This window comes from Gouania willdenowi, chromosome 24, assembly GCF_900634775.1.
Source record: "Gouania willdenowi chromosome 24, fGouWil2.1, whole genome shotgun sequence".
Taxonomy (NCBI): Eukaryota; Metazoa; Chordata; class Actinopteri; order Blenniiformes; family Gobiesocidae; genus Gouania; species Gouania willdenowi.
Genome location: NC_041066.1, coordinates 4,380,441 through 4,398,447, shown reverse-complemented (window position 1 = coordinate 4,398,447; position 18,007 = coordinate 4,380,441). Strand labels below are relative to the sequence as shown.

The 18,007-nt window shown below is 38.9% G+C and overlaps 1 protein-coding gene across 1 annotated transcript; it reads right to left on the bottom strand.

Annotated features, from left to right (window-relative positions):
• Positions 1-75: 75 nt before the first annotated feature.
• On the bottom strand, positions 76-17,000 carry ddhd1b (DDHD domain containing 1b). Its single transcript, XM_028440405.1, is given in 17 exon segments — positions 76-2,714; positions 2,804-3,049; positions 4,698-4,864; positions 4,962-4,988; positions 4,990-5,036; positions 5,186-5,206; positions 5,208-5,336; positions 6,501-6,576; positions 6,750-6,877; positions 6,879-6,931; positions 6,934-7,000; positions 9,128-9,243; positions 10,627-10,736; positions 10,828-10,975; positions 12,104-12,232; positions 14,372-14,548; positions 16,209-17,000. Coding segments are annotated over 17 exon segments (2,451 nt in total). The 5' UTR covers positions 16,834-17,000; the 3' UTR covers positions 76-2,529.
• Between the last annotated feature and the right edge of the window lie 1,007 nt (positions 17,001-18,007).

Genomic DNA, 18,007 nt, shown 5'->3' with positions numbered 1-18,007 from the left:
TCACTTTTCATTCACAAGGAGGCAGTCCAAAATGTTTTACATAAAAACAGAAGTAAAAAAAAGAAAATAGCCCCTTATTACCTATTGATATACATGATCACATGGAAAAATCATTGATATAATACGTACAAAGAAAAAACTGTTCCACACTGTACTATTAGGTCAAGAAAATAGCTCCTTGTAGTGTGCTCTTTGACGAGCACCTGATTTCTGTGTAATCTGTGCATTAAACTCATAATGGATCACCACTAATTCACAATATCCTTCCAATGATGTGAAAGATCATCTGAGCATTAATGTTTGACAGTCAGCACAAAACAGCAAGCAGCAGTTTTTTGATCATAAAAACTAGTTTGTATACATGTTTTGTTGTATTAAGGAGATTTTCAGCTTGTTGAGTCTACTTTAAGGATCTAATTCGGTGTTTCAAAGGACAGGGTGCAGGAGAGCTATTGTAAAGAAAGCTGCATACACCCACTGGTGTATACAGAAGACTGTTTTTGGCCATTTTGCGACGGCCGAGGCAGACATGCACAGCTGCTGTGCGCTCCCGATCAAAGGATCCTCAGCTTGTGATGGGGAGGACATTTATTTATAGCACTGTCTCTGTCTTAGCAATGATAACATCTATAAAGCAAGGAATCTTTGTCTGTCTGTCTGTCTGTTCCTCAAATATCTCTGCATATCAGGCTCTGAATGACCTGAGACTTTCAACATGGCTGCTACTTGATTCAAAGGTGTGCAACGTCGGATTTGTTTGGACTGCAATGATACCGTTCATAAATTATACATTTTAAAACTGATGACGTCATCACTGTGGGCGCACCAGAGCCAATCACTCTGTGGGCAGCGGGGCCGAGGGCAGACGGTGTCCAGCCGGGGGCACCCTGTTTTGGGCGGGGGCGCTGTGGCGACCCGAGGCTAAGGCGCCGTCCGCGCGTGTGCCTCGCGAGCGCGCAGAGGCTCTGTGTCGGGGTAGCAGAGCAGAGATAGGGGGGTTCGAGGAACGGTGCTTCACGGCCTATCCGTGGCGTCCCGGCTGGCAGAGCGCTAACACTCCGCTGGAGTGGCTTCACTTTTTGCTCGCTTTGGGTGACCTGTGCGTGTGTGTGTTTAATTCAGAAATAAAAGTGTTTACAAGGTCAGTTTAAAGAGGATTTTACTTTTATTCTGAATTGAAGAGGAATTAAAGCTCCCATGTAAACAATCCATGAAAAAGCTACTTAACCTCCCACTTTTCTATAGCAAGACAGACTTCCTACAGGCACTGCACTCCCTTTTAAGGATGTCTCGATATAACTTTTTCACTTCCAATACGATACCGATGTTGTGGTCTTCAATATCAATCCAATATCAGCATGAATCAAACATACTTTAATTACTTATTTTGTAGTTTAGAATATTAGAAAATACTCCATCAAGTGATATCACCCAGAGAACAATAGTCAGCAACAGAAGGTTGACTTATTAACCAATGGGTTACAAACATTTTAACCTTAAACATAATATTCTACAATTCAATAAAAAAAGAATTATAAGACCCTGAAAAATAACAAATAAATCCAATAAAAACTAATTATACTTTTAAAGTTTAAAATAACAACAAGTCCACTTCAGTTGTGTATATGGTGAGAACAGCTAAAAACCCACAATATCATCCAAGCATGTATCAGATATTTTACATGAGGCCGATAGCATCACTCCTTTTTTTTACCAATATGGACTGATATCCGATATCAATATCGGATTGGGACACCTTTACTCAATACAACTGAATGTAAACTGAACACTATTCAGATAAATAGAATGTTTTATGTTTATGGCAAGACATATCGAGTTGGACTAATTTACACAAATATAATTAATATAATTAAAAATCCTATTGGCACATTTTTTTAAGATAAAGTTGTAGAAAATGATGGAGTTTTTGTGAAAATAAATAATTACTACGACTGTAACAAAGAGTCACGGAATAAAAATATTTATAGGGAAGTGCAGTTATTTTTAAAACAACAAAAATAGAGGGAATGAGCTTGTGTCCTGCTGTTTTAAAAAAGGTTAACTGACCTTCATGTAAAGTATTTTAAATAAGAAAATAGGCTTTGTTTACATTTACAACTTGTGTTTAACAATATACCAGCAGGGGTTCTCAAACTGAGGTCCCAGAAATCTGTAAAAACTTCAGTTATAAATTATAACTGAAAAGTGCTTAACTACTATTCCAGGTAAATAAATATAAGTCTAAAACTTTGTAATAGATGCAACAAAATGCAATAAACATGGCTGAAAAGTAACATTGGCCAAAACAATGAGATTCTTTAAATTTAGGGCACAATTGTTACTTAAGAAAACAAATATTTTTTTTTCTGTTTTACACAACAAAATACTAAGGAAAATTATAGGTAAATGTTTGTTTTTGAGGTTTACAGATTTGAAGTTGAGGAGGCAGAGAAGGTTGGAGAACCACGTTGGATAGAGGGGAACATTGGCAGGTTGAGAGCAGAGCTGTAACTGCTCTGTTCGCTCTGCTTACGACGGCTGTGGGTGCTCCTCTGCAGGATTGGGAGCTTCCTGTGGTCGGTACATGAAGGTCAGCAGAAACAGAGCCACGTCATAAGAGCACCAGTACGCTGTGTGGGAGGTCACTGTCGACCAATAGCGGCTCTCCACCAAGCCCTCTCGAAGTTCATAGTCAATGCGTCTCTCAAGTTCCACTGGAAGAGAGGAAGCAGCAGATCAGGAAGACAGCATTCTTAAAAAAGTCTCCATGAGAACATCCCCCTGTAAACAAGCCTTTACTTACAGGATGAGCTGTCCATCACTGCTGAGCTGGACTGGGACATGGCATGCTTGAACTCCTCCTCCATATCTTTCTCTTTATTGTCACTCTCTGTCACAATCACTTCATCATCTGCTGCCATGTTTTCCACTTCTGAAGCTCCTCCCTCATATTCTGAGGTCTCGTCACCCTCTCCACCCACTTGACCGCTGGACCGGGAGAAGCGGGAAAACAATATTCCTCCGATTCCTTTTCCCAGACTTGCAGCACCTGCAGGACAGTAGAACGTTTGCTTGTAAATGGTAAATGACTTGGTTTATCAACCGCTATCCCTAGCATCAACACCTGTTACGTTGTGTGTGATGTTGTAGGGAAGGTTCGGAGATGTGGAAGAACCAGATACAGAGAAAGAAACAAGCAGACAGAAGAAGTCTCAAAATAAAAGTGAATATTAGTGATGCACCAAAATTCCGGCCACCGAAAATGTTCTCACCGGAAAAAGCCGACCAACGTTGTGATGACGCAGCAAATGGTGCGCGCTTGTCTGGAAACAGCTTAAGTTCTTCCCGGACTGTATTTCAATATGTCTGAGCACTCAAGTGTTTTCTGAGCAGTGATGGGGCACATAAGTGTGTTTTATGTTTCTGTGTCAGTCCACACTGTAGTTGCGTGTCGCCCTCGGTCAACACGGACCACACTGCGGACCACATGCGTTGCTGTGTATCAGCAGCAGAATCTGGTTTCGGTCTGTCAGCGCACGTTTCACAGAGATCTTTACTACATTACAACGGTACTTGGTACGCGTTATAAAGATCAGGATAAAACCAGTGCGCACAGGAAATGATGCAAGCCGCAATCAAAGCACACAGAGACGCACACGCTCTTAAATGCATTTTGTGTTTGAATGAGAAAACATATTTAATATGACTCTCTTCCAGCAGCTCACTCAGTTATAAGCCTGTACAATATTATTTATTATTTTTATTCATTGTTGGAATGTCAGTGCAAAATAAATATATTCATATTTTGAATGGATTTATTCTTTGAAGCATTAATAATAATGAGTTAATTTTAGTTAGGTTAACACACATTCAGAGGCATAAATGCAATGGGAATAATAATTTGCATAATAATTTATTTCTGCGTTTTGGTTTTCGGCCAATAATTTTCATTTCGGTGCATCCCTAGTTCATATTAAATAAAAGTGAGATTGGAAAACAAATACTAACAAACAAAGTAACCAATGGACACAGACAGACCCGGTGGAGAAGCCATTAAACCAGTAAGCACTCCTTTAAATAGTAGAGGGGAGGCCATCAGTAGATGCCTTCCCTCTACTAAAAACAAACCTGAGTGGAGTGAGCCAAACACTCTCTTAGCACACACATGCTAACAAAACAGGGTGTGATGAGACAAATACGTATTTAAACCTACAGACTGAGACTTGAAGTTTTATACATAAGGTTAACATTATTATGACATAACACCTGTCATTAGCATGAATAAGGTGTAATGTAGGCTGTCATTAAGTGTTGTTCATTGCCCTATCCCTGACCCACTAAATCCCTTCACCTAACCCAAAAAATGCCAACATAGCTCCAAAGTTGTCATAATTTAACGACACTTAATGACAGCCTTCATGACACCTTATTCATGCTAATGACAGATAATGATAATGTCAGCCTTATGTTTCAAACTAAGTTAAGTGTTACCGATAAAACTGTTTTAAACTCAAGGCCTTTGTTTCTCTACAATCGAAGGGTGTTCAGTACATCTTTTAGTCACAATATACATATATAGATATAAAATTATAGACACTGTAACCTTTAAATGTTACTGCTTAAAATTCCTGCAGATTCACACAGGACTTTTCTCTTTCTACCGGCTCGTGCTAACAGTAGGTTCCCTGAGTGCTCACCCATTATGCTCGCCTTGCCCAGGTTGGTGATGGATTCCCCGTAGTGCCGTCGAGCCTGAGGCGGGGAGGTGCACGGGCTGGGGAGGCTCTCTGAGTCGGACACAGAGGCCGTCTCTTTTGCAGGGTTAAGCAGCGTTGGCCGTATCTGATCGTATGGCGTTGGGCTGCTGGGTTATACCTGCACGTCACATTCACATCAACTTAGCTGTCGCTGTGTTGCAACACTTACGGTCCCCTGACATGATTCACCATTCTCAACCAGGCAACTTGTCTTACCAGTGAATTTGAACTGCACAATGTTACTGTATGCTTTAGGATGAGAGGCTCCAGTCTGTAAGCCTGTGGACAGAACACAGAGCAATGTTGGGAGTATGTCTACACAAACTGATGATGAGCACAATCACTGCCTGATCTCTGAAGCTGGAAGAATGCTGTTCCACAATGCAAAAATAAGACATCATTCAGATAACATGGAGGCTGTAACTCACCACAGGATCTGTGGGATGGAAAAATGTTAAAGAGGCGTTTACAGATGGATGTGGGCAGAATATGGTCCTGCACACCATTGCATCCAGGGCGAATTCCTCGCAATGCCAAGAAAACAGCGAGAGGAGAGCCCATACAGAAGAAATTTTCCACCTGGAACACAGGAATCAGTTACAGAAGTAAGTTCAGGCCTTACTGTAGCTGCCCTGTTCCACTCTAGTGTTAGAGAGGATGAAGCTTCATGAAGTTATTGCAGGGGTGTTGAAATAATTGATTCATTGCGATACAGATGTGGACAACTCTGAATTACATAATCCATTATAGCAGTGGTTCCCAACGTTTCAGTCCCGTACCCCTTTAGACATTTAACCTGAAGCCATGTAGTCACTCCTCCTGCACACTTAAAAAACATAATAATGTAATGTCATATACATTGTAGCCCTTCAGTGAAATGTGTCTCTGAAGTTTACCTTTCCTGTTGAAGAATATTATATAATAAATAAAAAAAGAATTAATCTGTAAGCACACAAGACAACATTTTATTCAGAATTATCACTCGATTTATTTAATTAATTACTGACATTTTCAGTGAGACTCAATCTCTTTTATTTTTGAAAAAAAAATCTACCAAACATGTTGACTGAACTTATGTGACTAATACAACATATCCATCACCCTGAAACTGTGAAATACAACTCGCCTTAACTTTAATGAGAAGGGTGAGGTTGAGAGGATGGACAGAACTGCAATGTTAGGCTTAAATTGAGAAAGTCTTAAATTGTCATTCTCGCAAAGAAGAACGGTTCCACTGTTTTCATGTTTGTCACCACGAGAGGATAGTCTTACACAAGCTAATGTGTAAATTGTGGCAATGCATGGAGGCTCCTGACTGCTGCTTTATTTATATTCTAGTTTCCAATGTTGTCACGCTGTTTAAATTTTTTTTTTTCACGTACCCAGTATGACAGTTTGCGTACCCTTATCCCACTTTGGGAACCTAGGCATTACAGCATGTATTAACTCTTGCTATCTGTGTTCAGACTCAAGTTTGACATTTTTGACACTTTCAGTGTCCTTTCTTTTAAGCCGAGGACAAACACTAGAAGCAGCAGCTTGACTGCAGACCTGTTACTTTGATTTATTTTAGTTATATTTTAATTTACAATTTAACACAAATACTTTTGTGTTGCACTTCAAGAACAATGAAGAATGGAGTTCACGCTTAACCTCGCCATGACCAAGTAACCATGTGCAGAAATTAGAGGATGAAACAGATGGTTATGCATTGTGATGCATCGCGCGTCAATAAAGCTATACCTTAAATTTTAAAGCTGGCACTGCAACACAAGACGAAGTCTGTAGACCCTGGAACTGATCCTCCAAGTCTCTCAATCTAGACAAGATGATTAATAAACACATTACAATACACAAAAGGGAAATCATTTTCAACGTTGACATCTAAAGAAATATAACTTGTATTAGAGGAGAAATGTTAAATAAAACTATCCAAACAAATGCTTACTGACGTGATAAGAGGGTATTTTCCATTGCGAACCTGTGCACTACCTGAGGCGTGTGACTCTTAGTTGCTCCTGGAGTTGGTGCTCCTCATGGCTACACCAGCTGGACTGTATCTCCACTGATTCTGGAGCTTCTTGGTGGTAGAAGCGTACTGGGTCCCAGCCTGTCATGAGTGTCGTAAGTGATGACGCAGCCAAGAGAGTGCGACACTATGAAAACCTTTCCATATTCTCGAAGTCTGGATTCCGTGAGAGAAAAGGGAGTGTGTAAAGCCGATTCAGCTCCGTAGTCGAGGCCTCTTGTGATCTACACACACAAAAACAATCTGACCATTGATTCATTCATTCACACATTTTAGCCTCAGTTATAGATTTCAATTTTGAATTAAAGTGTCTACAGTTAAGGGATCAGTTTGTTTGGGAACATTTATGGCATAGTAAATAATTGACACTTTCTAATGCACAATACAGAAGAAGACAGTGTTGTTTATATCAATTTAGCTTAATTTTTAACCCTTATTTTGTGCTAAAAACAAAAATTTGGTGTTAGGAGTGACTCCTTTCCTATTCTACCCTGTCTGTTTCTTTAAAAAAAAAAACTCCACTATTTCAAAATGGTTTGGATGTCATCCATCCAATGTGAAAGCAGTGAAACGCAATTTGCAGAAATGCTAAATCAAGTCTTTCTAGAGGTGGAGCATAACTTATCTCTAAGGTACAATATGAAGGATGTATTAAGGATGTAGGCTCTTGCCCCGAAACAAGCCACGTTACAGAACTCACTCAAGTGCTGTCCTTTAAAAAAAGGAAACACCAAAGTGATTAACCATGTTATGTGGCAGCTGTTGTAATGAAGTGCATGCGTAAGCAGTTTGCCCAAAGTCTTTGAGTCAGAATCCTCTTTCTGGTTGGACTTTATTTAGAAAACATATTGATGGACATATATTTGCGGCGCACTTTTTGACAGAAAGTATTGTGATTTTTGTTTTGGTTTATATTGCTCAGTGCTGGACTCAGTCTGTATTACTCTCACATGGTTAGAACAGGTAGCACAGCTGTGAACACAACACAATCTTACACAAAATGTGTCACTGTCATGAAACTAAGAGTTTCTGTTTTGCGCGTGCAACACACTTTATGCATTTTTTTCATGCACGGGACACAATTTCAAACTTGTGTTTCAATTGCAAGTGACATTGTTGCAATCACAACTTATTACAACATTTAATTCAGGGTTATGGCTTGTGATTATATTGTCCAACAAATTATTGACGATAAAACAATATTAAAGCCAACATTTTTTGTAAAAACCGTATATCATCAGATAGGGTGAATGATTAATTGCATTTGCGATATTATTGCGATATCATAAAACACATGATTTTCTAATCACAAAGGCTGCATTTTTTTTCTTGTCCTGTCTTGTACTGTCCTATTAAGTTCAGAGTGTTTAAAATTGCAAGTCCACGTGTTTACATGTTTCATGAAACGTGAAGTGAGTTAGATGAAGACATAAAGCCACAGATTTGTTTGCTTTATTGTTGTAATCTGTGATTTAAAATGTATATCTATTTAAAGTTTAAATAAATCAGATTTTTTATTTTATGAAACATTGAGGTATTGCTTGTGATCACTGAAAAATACATGACAAGAAGCCCTTGAAAAATTAATTGCATATTAAATCGCAATCACAATATTGAGGAAAACAATTGCAATTACATTATTTTCCAAAATCGTTCAGCCCTAATTAGAAGCAGAATCAGAAATACTTTAATAATCCCAGGGGGAAATTATTCTCATTACAGCTCCAGATACAGTATACAGACAATATATTATACAAGCCACATCTATTGAGAACAAATATAAATATAACTATACATATATCATAATGCAAGTGTACTTTTTCAAATGCAATTACCTTTCATTGTCTTGCATATTTTTACCATTGAAACTGTAATATCAAGAACTTTAAATATCCTAAATTAAAAAATAAAAACCCTACAGTATATGATTGTTTGTAAACATTGTGACATTTTTGGTGGGCGGGGGCTTAGCATGGAAGCAAAACCACAATTATCTTCATTTTTCTGGGCAACGAGTGTCCGCTGGAACCCGATAAAACTTTATTTTACGTCCACTAACGTTATTCCTCCTATTCTGGCACCCAAACACACAACAAGACGACGTTCTAAAGCAGCGTTTCCTGTTGGCCTATGATTCATTCCAAGCAGCTCGACACAAATTTGTGCAGCGCAGCAGGAAATGAAATCAAGTCACAATATCTTTCCCTGCAGCAGAAAAAAATATAAGGAACGTGTGTTGACACACACACAAAAGTACATTAAGTCATTTTTGTGACAGCTTTATGACTGGGATAGTGGGCAGACAGAAGACTGGATCTCTGACATCCAACATAAAAGTAGCAGAGTTTACCTCGTCTCTGTACAGTGGGCTGGTATAGTACATGATGTCCATTGCACTGCTGTTCAGCATGTCTCTGAGCCCGCGCACTTTGTCTGGAGTAATAGAGTCCACTGTGTCTGCAGGAAAGCACACATTTTCCTTTCAGTCTACAGTGAAGTAAGCACAGAAATACAGCCTCAACTCATCCTTCCACAAAAACCTTCTGCAGCTGCTCTGATATTAACAAATCAATTACAACACAGAAATAAGCTATTATTTAAGCTAATAGATATCACATTGGTTGAAGTTGAAGCTTTGGGCAATAGTAATTTATTACTATGGTAACAAGTACAGTAAGTACAGTGATGGAGGAACAGAGATGGAGAGAATGTTGATATTTTGTTGAAATAATGAATGTCAGTCAGAAAGAGTGAAAAAATATTAAATGGAATTAATTTTTTTAGGCCTTAAAAAGTATTATATTGTCTTAAATTTAGATCTTAAATGTGCTTTACTGACTGTGACTGTACAATGTTATTTTTTAAATATCAAAGAAAACACCAGTTACATTGTTGTGTATTTTGAAATGGGAACCTTTTATGAGAGAGAAAAAAGTAGCCAGCTTTTATTTAGGAAATTTTATTTATTAATAGAAGCTTTATTTTTTGTATGCCGTAACATATTCTTGTAGTCACTGAGAATTGAGACTTACCAAAAAAGTTTCTGTTTTCAAAAATCACAAAAAACACCAATTTGTATTATTTGTGTAGAGTTTTTTTTTTTTTTTTGTAACTTCTGGGAGAAAAATGCAGCTAGCCTAAGCTTTTATTTAGGCAATTTTATTTATGAATAGAAGAACTTATACTTGTAGTCAGTGAGAGTTGACACTTACTTCTAGAAGAAAGGGGCAGCTGGCCTCAGCTTTTATTTAGGCAATTTCATTTATGCAAGTTATTTCTTCTACAGTAAATACGTTTTTATTTGTTTAGCATGAATAAATGTTACCTTTTGCCTTAAGTTTGCCTTTGTGTGATTTCATCATTAGAAACAGTTTATTGAAAAATATCCTAAACAAACTATATTATGGCATGATACAATTGTATTCAAAATTGATACAATTGTATCAATTTTGAATTGAGAATCGTTTGAATCAAGAATCGGTTCTTTGATCTTGAATCGAATCATGACCCTAAGAATTGGAATTAAATCGAATCGTGAGACACTCAAAGATTCACATCCCAATAAGGCACCAATAAAATCCAAGCAATAAGTGACAGATGTCGGTCCCTGCAAAATCTTCTCGTATTTTGTGATCAATTTGAATTTAATTTGAGGAAAATTTATGGAATAATTTGAGAAAAATAGTTATTTTAATTATTTGAGATTAAAAATGACTGCCAGCATGTGATATAAGCACAGGAAACTAGTTGCACTAAAAAATGTTGAGTGTGATTGTGTGAACTAAAATGAGTTGGAATGGATGTCTTAAGATGGCTTACAGTGATCTTCAACATACATACCTCCATCTAGACACAGTTTTGACCTCCACTCCACAGGAAGGAACTCCACATGCTCTGTGACACGATCAGCAAAGTGCTTCTCTTCCATTTTTCTGGCAGCGTCTCTCATCCTGTTCAACACAGCAAGACAGCACACTTCAGGAATCATCAGACAGATTGTGTTCATTCCAGTGGTTTCTCCTACAAAGCCCTGCAGCTCACATAATGGTGTTCCTGATGATGCGACCCTGGTCCATCTTCTGACCGATGCCATGCACAACAAACACAATGTGTGTTGTCTCAGGGGGCGTGTCCTCAGGAGCCGCTTCCTCCACATACCCTCTGTGAAGACGCGTCCCACTGCTTGATGCTGAAGAGTTTCAAAACATATTATCTTACCCGAAAGTCATACCATCATGGACACGATAAACAAAGAAGAACAAAAAATATGACATCAAACTAATTGTTATGTCTGGTGAAAAAAATACAAGAAATCAACAGTAAGATTGAGGTTAAAAACACTTCTTAAAAAAACGTTCCGCTTCGACACAATCTTTGCATTCCTCTATAAGACTCTAAATCCCACAATGCAATATGCCAAACTTTTCCGAAGTTTCAAGTCACATGATCATTTAACAAAAACCCATTGTCTATGACACTGTCAAAAACAGTCTTTCAACTTTAAATATTTGTTTAAACATCCTTCAATGTATTGATCAATGAGGTCTTTAATCTGTGTTATATAAAAATGTCAGTTATTATTGTCTCCAGCATCTTTAAGAATCAGTCGATTCCAGAAAACACATTTATGTTCTCATATGCACTCTCATCATAGTAGGGACTGTTTGGAATAATTCTCCTTTTCCTTACCAATTAATGATAGAGGCCTGCAATCACCTTAATGTGTGTTAATTGTACGTATGTTATGCGCTCATTTTTCATCTTTTCCCCTTTTAATATACGTATATTTTTGTTGGTTCCAGTTGTGCATATTTTCCCTTTTTGAGATATATTTGTTCATTTTTTTGTAGACTTATTTAGCTTTGGTAACTTTTTCCACCAAATGCTCCTGCCTGTTGTATCCTTTGTTAATGTTAAGTTTTTTTTTTAATTTGGTTCATCTTTGGCCTGGTGGGATCTGCTATCCTGTTTTCACTTTTGATTTGGGTTTAGTTTGGGTTGTTTTAACTTAGTTCGGGTGTACAGGGTTAGCCTGGTACCACACCCTTTTGTTCTGTTTGACAAGCCTGCTTTCAGTTCTTTGCTTAATTTTTTGGAGCACAAAAAGGTTTATATTGCACCAACAACCAACTTCAAATAAATAAATGTGAAAGATTCATTCTCTGTTTTGCCTCCCGTGTTTTTTTACGTTTGGTCCATTTTAATGGGTCGTAACAACGTCAAAAGTTTTATCATCTCACAAAACCTTTGGCGTCATAATTACATGGCAGTGCAAAGCCCATGTTGTGGAGGTAAACAGCTGTGCTCGTTCACGTACCTTTGGAGAATCCCAGTTTCTGAGTGAAGGTGCGTGCTATTTTGGAGGTGGTGGCATCACTGTAGAGGTACACTTCATCCACACTGTGCCAATCCACATGACTCCTGCTCAGCTTCAGGCTGTGGATAGCTAAGAGACAGTCCCACCGTGTTAGAAGCAATAGACACACTTTGACCACTACGAACACAGTGGGAAGAAAAATACATTTAGGGAACTACACACTTTTAAAATCTGTACTCTAAGGGTTGGATTCACTAAGATCTGAAATAAAGGGTGCTAAACCAGTTGCGTTCCTAAATCCTTTGGTGGCGCTGTTTCCTCGCCTGCTGTGAGGATTTCACTAACATTGGGGCAGTAATAGCTGCGCGTATAGACGTGGTTGAGACCGCCCTATTTAAATGAACATTTTGCTAATTCAACATGGAGAGATGAGTGCACAGAAGCACAAAATGACATTTGAAGAAGTTCAATTGGAGGTGGGAGGGCCTCTCTGTGTGTTGCACAAACATTTAATAATGTAGAAAACAAAATGAACAAAGAAAATAGCTTTTTTTTTTTTTAAACAGCAACTTTAAAACCTAATGATATTTTTCCCCCTAATTTAATGTGGCTGTTCCGTCAGGACCTGTAACTTTGCTCCTATCAGTCCATGAAAAACAGGCAGATTTGGACAGAAACCGTCCTATTGATCTGTTGATGTCTTTGATCTGAGAAGCAAAACCATCAGAAAAAGATTTTTTCATCATACCTCCCCTTTAAATCATTTTCTTATACTCGAAAGGTTAACTGGAGTTTTTTTTTTTCATCTCCGCTGTATTTTATGTCAACATTTAAGCCTGGTTGAAGGTTCTGCGTCAGGACCTACACCGGGGCATACCGTCAACGTGACACGGAGGTTGGCCCTTTTACTTCAACGCCTCGCTATGCGATTGGCTGCCCTGCCGCTAGGCGGTTGTGGTTGTGTTGTTACAAATGAGCAAGTCCTTGTTTATGTTTTTTAAGCATCTTAAAATGTAATTTATTTCTGGATTATTACTTACCTACTGTACCTAACTGTGTGTGTTTTGTTGGACACAAACATTAAAACAATGGTTTCAAAACGTGCACTTTATTATTCAATATTAACATAGGAAACTCGGAAACCAAGTATAAAAGTGTATTGAGCGGACTGTCGACTGCTCCGGTCAACAGTCACACCGGGGGTGAGGGGACCCAGACCCTGCCGTAGAGCGGAGAGAGAGCAGAAAGGTAACTGGGTCCGTGGTCCCGAGAAGCGGGAAGTTGGAGCGGGACAGTGCTGTAAATATCGCTTTAAACATAACATCATGTCTGTTCCTCTATCAGCCTCCACAGCATGTTGGTCATTGTTTACTGTTAATGAAACACACACACAAGCACACTGTAGGTACAGAGACAAGGCAGTAGTAGCGATAATAACAATAAACACACACCTTTTGTCTGTGATTGACTCCGTTTGGCGGTGCTTCACGTGCTGCAGCCATGAAAGGAAATAATAAAACTCTGGCACTTTTAGTCCGTCTCGGTTCTGTCTGTGACTCAATCTACTGTAGAAACAACTCTTGTATCGCTACACAAAAACTAGAAACATGGCAGTGTGATTAGAAAAGGCAGCTGACCAATCACAGCGCTTGCTGACTACTCGTCAAGGTGTCGACTTGATGGGTAGTCAGGATTTTTGGGAGGCGCACGTAAGATTGCGGGGGAAGGGGTCCGAGCCTACGTGCGTCTACGTCGAGGGATTTTATGCAGAACCTTAAATTAGGCTTTACTGCAGCTGATCTCTGCGTGTGTGTTTGCACCTGTTTGTCAGTCGTGCTATTTTTCGGTGCAAAAACAATCACCGCAAACAGTTCCAGGGTTGATTAATTGCATTGCGCCCATTGCATTAATTTATTTGCGTTTCCTCTTCCAATTTTTTTGCGCCCCTTATGAGATCCGCATACTTTATATATTCATCAGAGGGAAACGAGCTAAATCGATTGTGGGCGCATTGTGACGCGCAGTCCTGATTCCCTGGGGTTCGTACCCCTTATCAGTGCGAGGAGTGATGTTTGCACATGTTTTAGTACCCCTAAACCTTTTGTGAATCCGCCCCTAAGCTTTCTCTACATCAATGTTAATTGTTAAATCAACATTTTTATTCACTTGTAAAGATTGTTGATGACTATGAGTCAACTTTACACTCCAGGGGATTGCATGCAGTTAAAGAAGATTTACTTCATAGAAGAGTAAATTTTCCAGTCTGACCGTCCTTGCTGTCCACTGTGGTAGTCACTGCGTCCACCTCATAAGTGTCCCGCATTTGTTGGCCTCTGAAGCGCATGAGGTGCTCCAACTCTATGAAGTCGCTCTCATCTTCTTCCAGAGGAAGCCACGTTCCATCAGTAAACCACTGACCCCTCATCACAGGAATACGGTCTTGTTCTGAAAGATCAATAACATTTAGTGATTTAGATTATCTTCTCTGTCATCTCAAATGCAGAATTCTGCCTATGGGTTTGACTTTACAAAACACAGAAGTTGAGGACAGCTTTTCAAACCCATATAACAACAGTACTTTTAAAACAAGTTGAGATAATAGAATTATGGGGGATAAAAACAAAAAAAACCATGACAGTTCTGGAGATATTGTGGCTTTGTAACCAAAAAAAGCACATATTCCTCAAGATGAAACCCCAACAGTTTCTGAAAGCGAGAAGTTGTTCTTCGAAGCCAATGTGATGTTATCTACTTAGAGATGTGACAGTAAAGAAATCCATTAAAAATACAGCTTTGATGAAGAGAGATGAGTATTTGGTTACAGTTTAAATTTCTAGTAGGCAACATTTCCAATACCGTTCCAATGATTGAGTTTTTTTTTTTTTTTTTTTTTTTTGGCATTTTTGACATTTTTTTAAGGACAGATTATTTCATAACAAAGATGACTGACTTTAGTAATCTCTGATCTCATATTTTTTTTAGTCTTTGTTATAAATAAACATGAGCTTTCAAACCTGACTGAGAATAACATTTTTCTTATTTTGCTGTTAAAGGCATATGCAAGAAAATTAGTAATTTTTGAGTAGGGCTCAGTTAAAAAAAAAAATAAAAAAAATATTATGGATTTTAATTGATTTTCCTTTGAATGGATTCATAAAATCTTAAAATGTATTTTTAAATACATAATTTTATAGTTATAAATTTTAGCATGAGTTTGTCTTAATCTGTCTTATTTTACTTGTGGGAATGACTTCTGCTATTTTTGCACCATTGAAAAACTTCACAATAAAAAAATAAAATAAAATAAAAAACTTAAATATTTTCAATACTGCACCAAGTTAGGGTTACTTTCTAATATTTTCAGCATTAGTTCTCTGTGAATCTCTTATTCATATTCAAGTAAAAGTAGGGCTGTGACTGAAATATCATTAATCAAAATCAAATATCCAATTGAATGAATCACAAATCAAAATAGCAAGTCCCTTAACCCCGAACTGCTCCCCAGGGGCCACAATAATGGCTGCCCACTGCTCCTCAGGGATGGGTTAAATGCAGAGGACAAATTCCATTAATGTAGTAACATTACATGGCCAATTAAAGGCGAAAGCCCTGATTTAATCTTTAATACATGAAATTACTTCAAAACCACAAAAATGTAGCTCCAAAAAACCACAAAAATACACATAAAAGAGAGGAAAATATATAGAAAATGTCAACAAAAATACTCAAAAATGCCTCACAAAAACACACCAAATTAAAGAAAAATCAACAAAAAGACAATATAAATACACAAAAATCACTCCAGAAACAAATAAAATGACAACAAAAATACAAACACACCTGTATTTATGCTCAGATTGGTCATTATTCTAAATACTGGCATAAGCCTAAGTGATATTACAGTACGACCCATTGTCCTCTTTATGTGAGGAAATGATGTTTGTATCATCCTAGATAAATAAATAAATGTGGCCCTAGTATCAGACAATGGCATCTCTGACACACACACACACACACACACACACACACACACAATGGTTAGGTCAGTGTGTGGAACACGAATCCTTGTTTGGGATGCACTGCAGTGGAAGGGTTCGATGCTCACGGTTCCAGTAGACGGGGTAGCACTCCTTCTCCCTGATGTCCACCTCGTAGAGCCCTCCCCGGACACACACCGCCGGCTCGGAGTGACTGAGGAGCGGCTCGGCTCGGACACAGCTGTCCTCGGGGTCGGTGCTGATGTTTGTGTGATTGACCTTGTTTAACTCACAGCATCTCCGATAAGCGGTCTCGATTTTCAAAGAATCGTGTCCTATGAACGGCTTCCACGTCCTTTTGTCCTCTTTGTAAAACCATCGGATCTCCTCCGGCCCGAGCTCCGTCACTATTTCTCCTCGATGTCTGGAGCTGTTGGAGCGGAGGCGCTTTTTGCCGGTGACGCTGCCCTCGCTGTCAATGTCCGCATACGAAGGGCTACAGTAGTCCTCTGCATCGATGCCCAGCATCATGTCCTGCTGGAACCGCTGCGGGTCGGCCATGAGCAGCGGCAGGTGTCTGTTCAAAGCGGCCTGCGCGGGCTCTGGGTCCACGAGCCCACCCGTGCCCCCGTGGCTCTCCCCGACATCCCCTCCGCACACAAACACATCGTTTGCCATAAACCACTCGATGCTGCTGCCGAGGCTGCTCTCGGAGGTCTGCTGGAGGGTGCTGGTCTCCTTCGTGCAGCTCATGATGGAGCTGAGTGCATAGACGCAGAAAGAGGCGCTGCTCGCATATGGACCGCCGTGAGTCGGTGTCCAGTACCCAGCCTGTCCAGATGTGGGTCCGAGCACAGCTGGAGATAGAGCGGCTGTGGAGAAGGGATGGCACGCACACACACGCACAGTGGTTCCCTGCAGGGCTCAGCCTCTCAGTAAACTGCAGGGGGCAGCAGAGCTCCGCTCCACTGTTACCAAAAGAAAAATCACAACTTCCGTTTATCGTTACAAAATAAACTCCTCGTGTAGCAAAAACCAGCACTGAACAATGTCTCAGCACTGGGATGTGTAACATTATGGTGTCCAAGAGTATTACATTTTCTTCATGGTGTAAAAGAGTGCTGCATCATATTCATACATGTGAAGGTCGAGTACATGGTGCCAAACTCTTGGCCCGGGGGCCATATCCGACCTTTTGGTGCATTCAATTTGGCCCTCAGGAGAAAAAAAAAAAAAAAAAAATGACAGAAAAAACATGAATCATTGAGTAAATGAAACCCAACAATATTTACAGGGGCTCACAGTTTTCTTAGTGCTTATATCACATGCTGGCAGTCATTTATAATGTTCTTGTCATAAAATTCTTACAGAATTCTTCAATTTTCTTCAAATTGTGACATAATGTTTCCCTTAAATTTAATAGAAATTGGTCACAAAATCTAGGAAATTTAAAATGAATATCCTGTTGGGACTGATATCTGTCACTTATTGCCTGGATATGGTTGGTTTCTTACATATTATGCATTTGACCACTGAACTAAAATGAGTTTGACACCCCTGGTCTATTACAATGGCTCTCAAACTAGGGTCTGGGCCATAGCTATTATTCTATATTCTATATAACTACTAGGGGTGGGATGATATGCATAGTTCACGTGATAATATACGATATGCAAAACTTGCCTGATGATAATGATTATTTTGGAAAGGGGAAAAAGACCAAAAACATACCGTTTGAAAAAACAACACACTTTTATTTGACTTTAACTCTGGCTTATATGCTCTGGTTATAACTTTTTCAACTGAATGAAAAATGAAATATGATTTTTTTTTATTTTTTAAAAAAACAAAACATTAACATATATAAGATTATTTTTCCAATCTAAAGTAAAAAAAAAAAAAAAAAAGTCCCACTCTGTAAATAGAA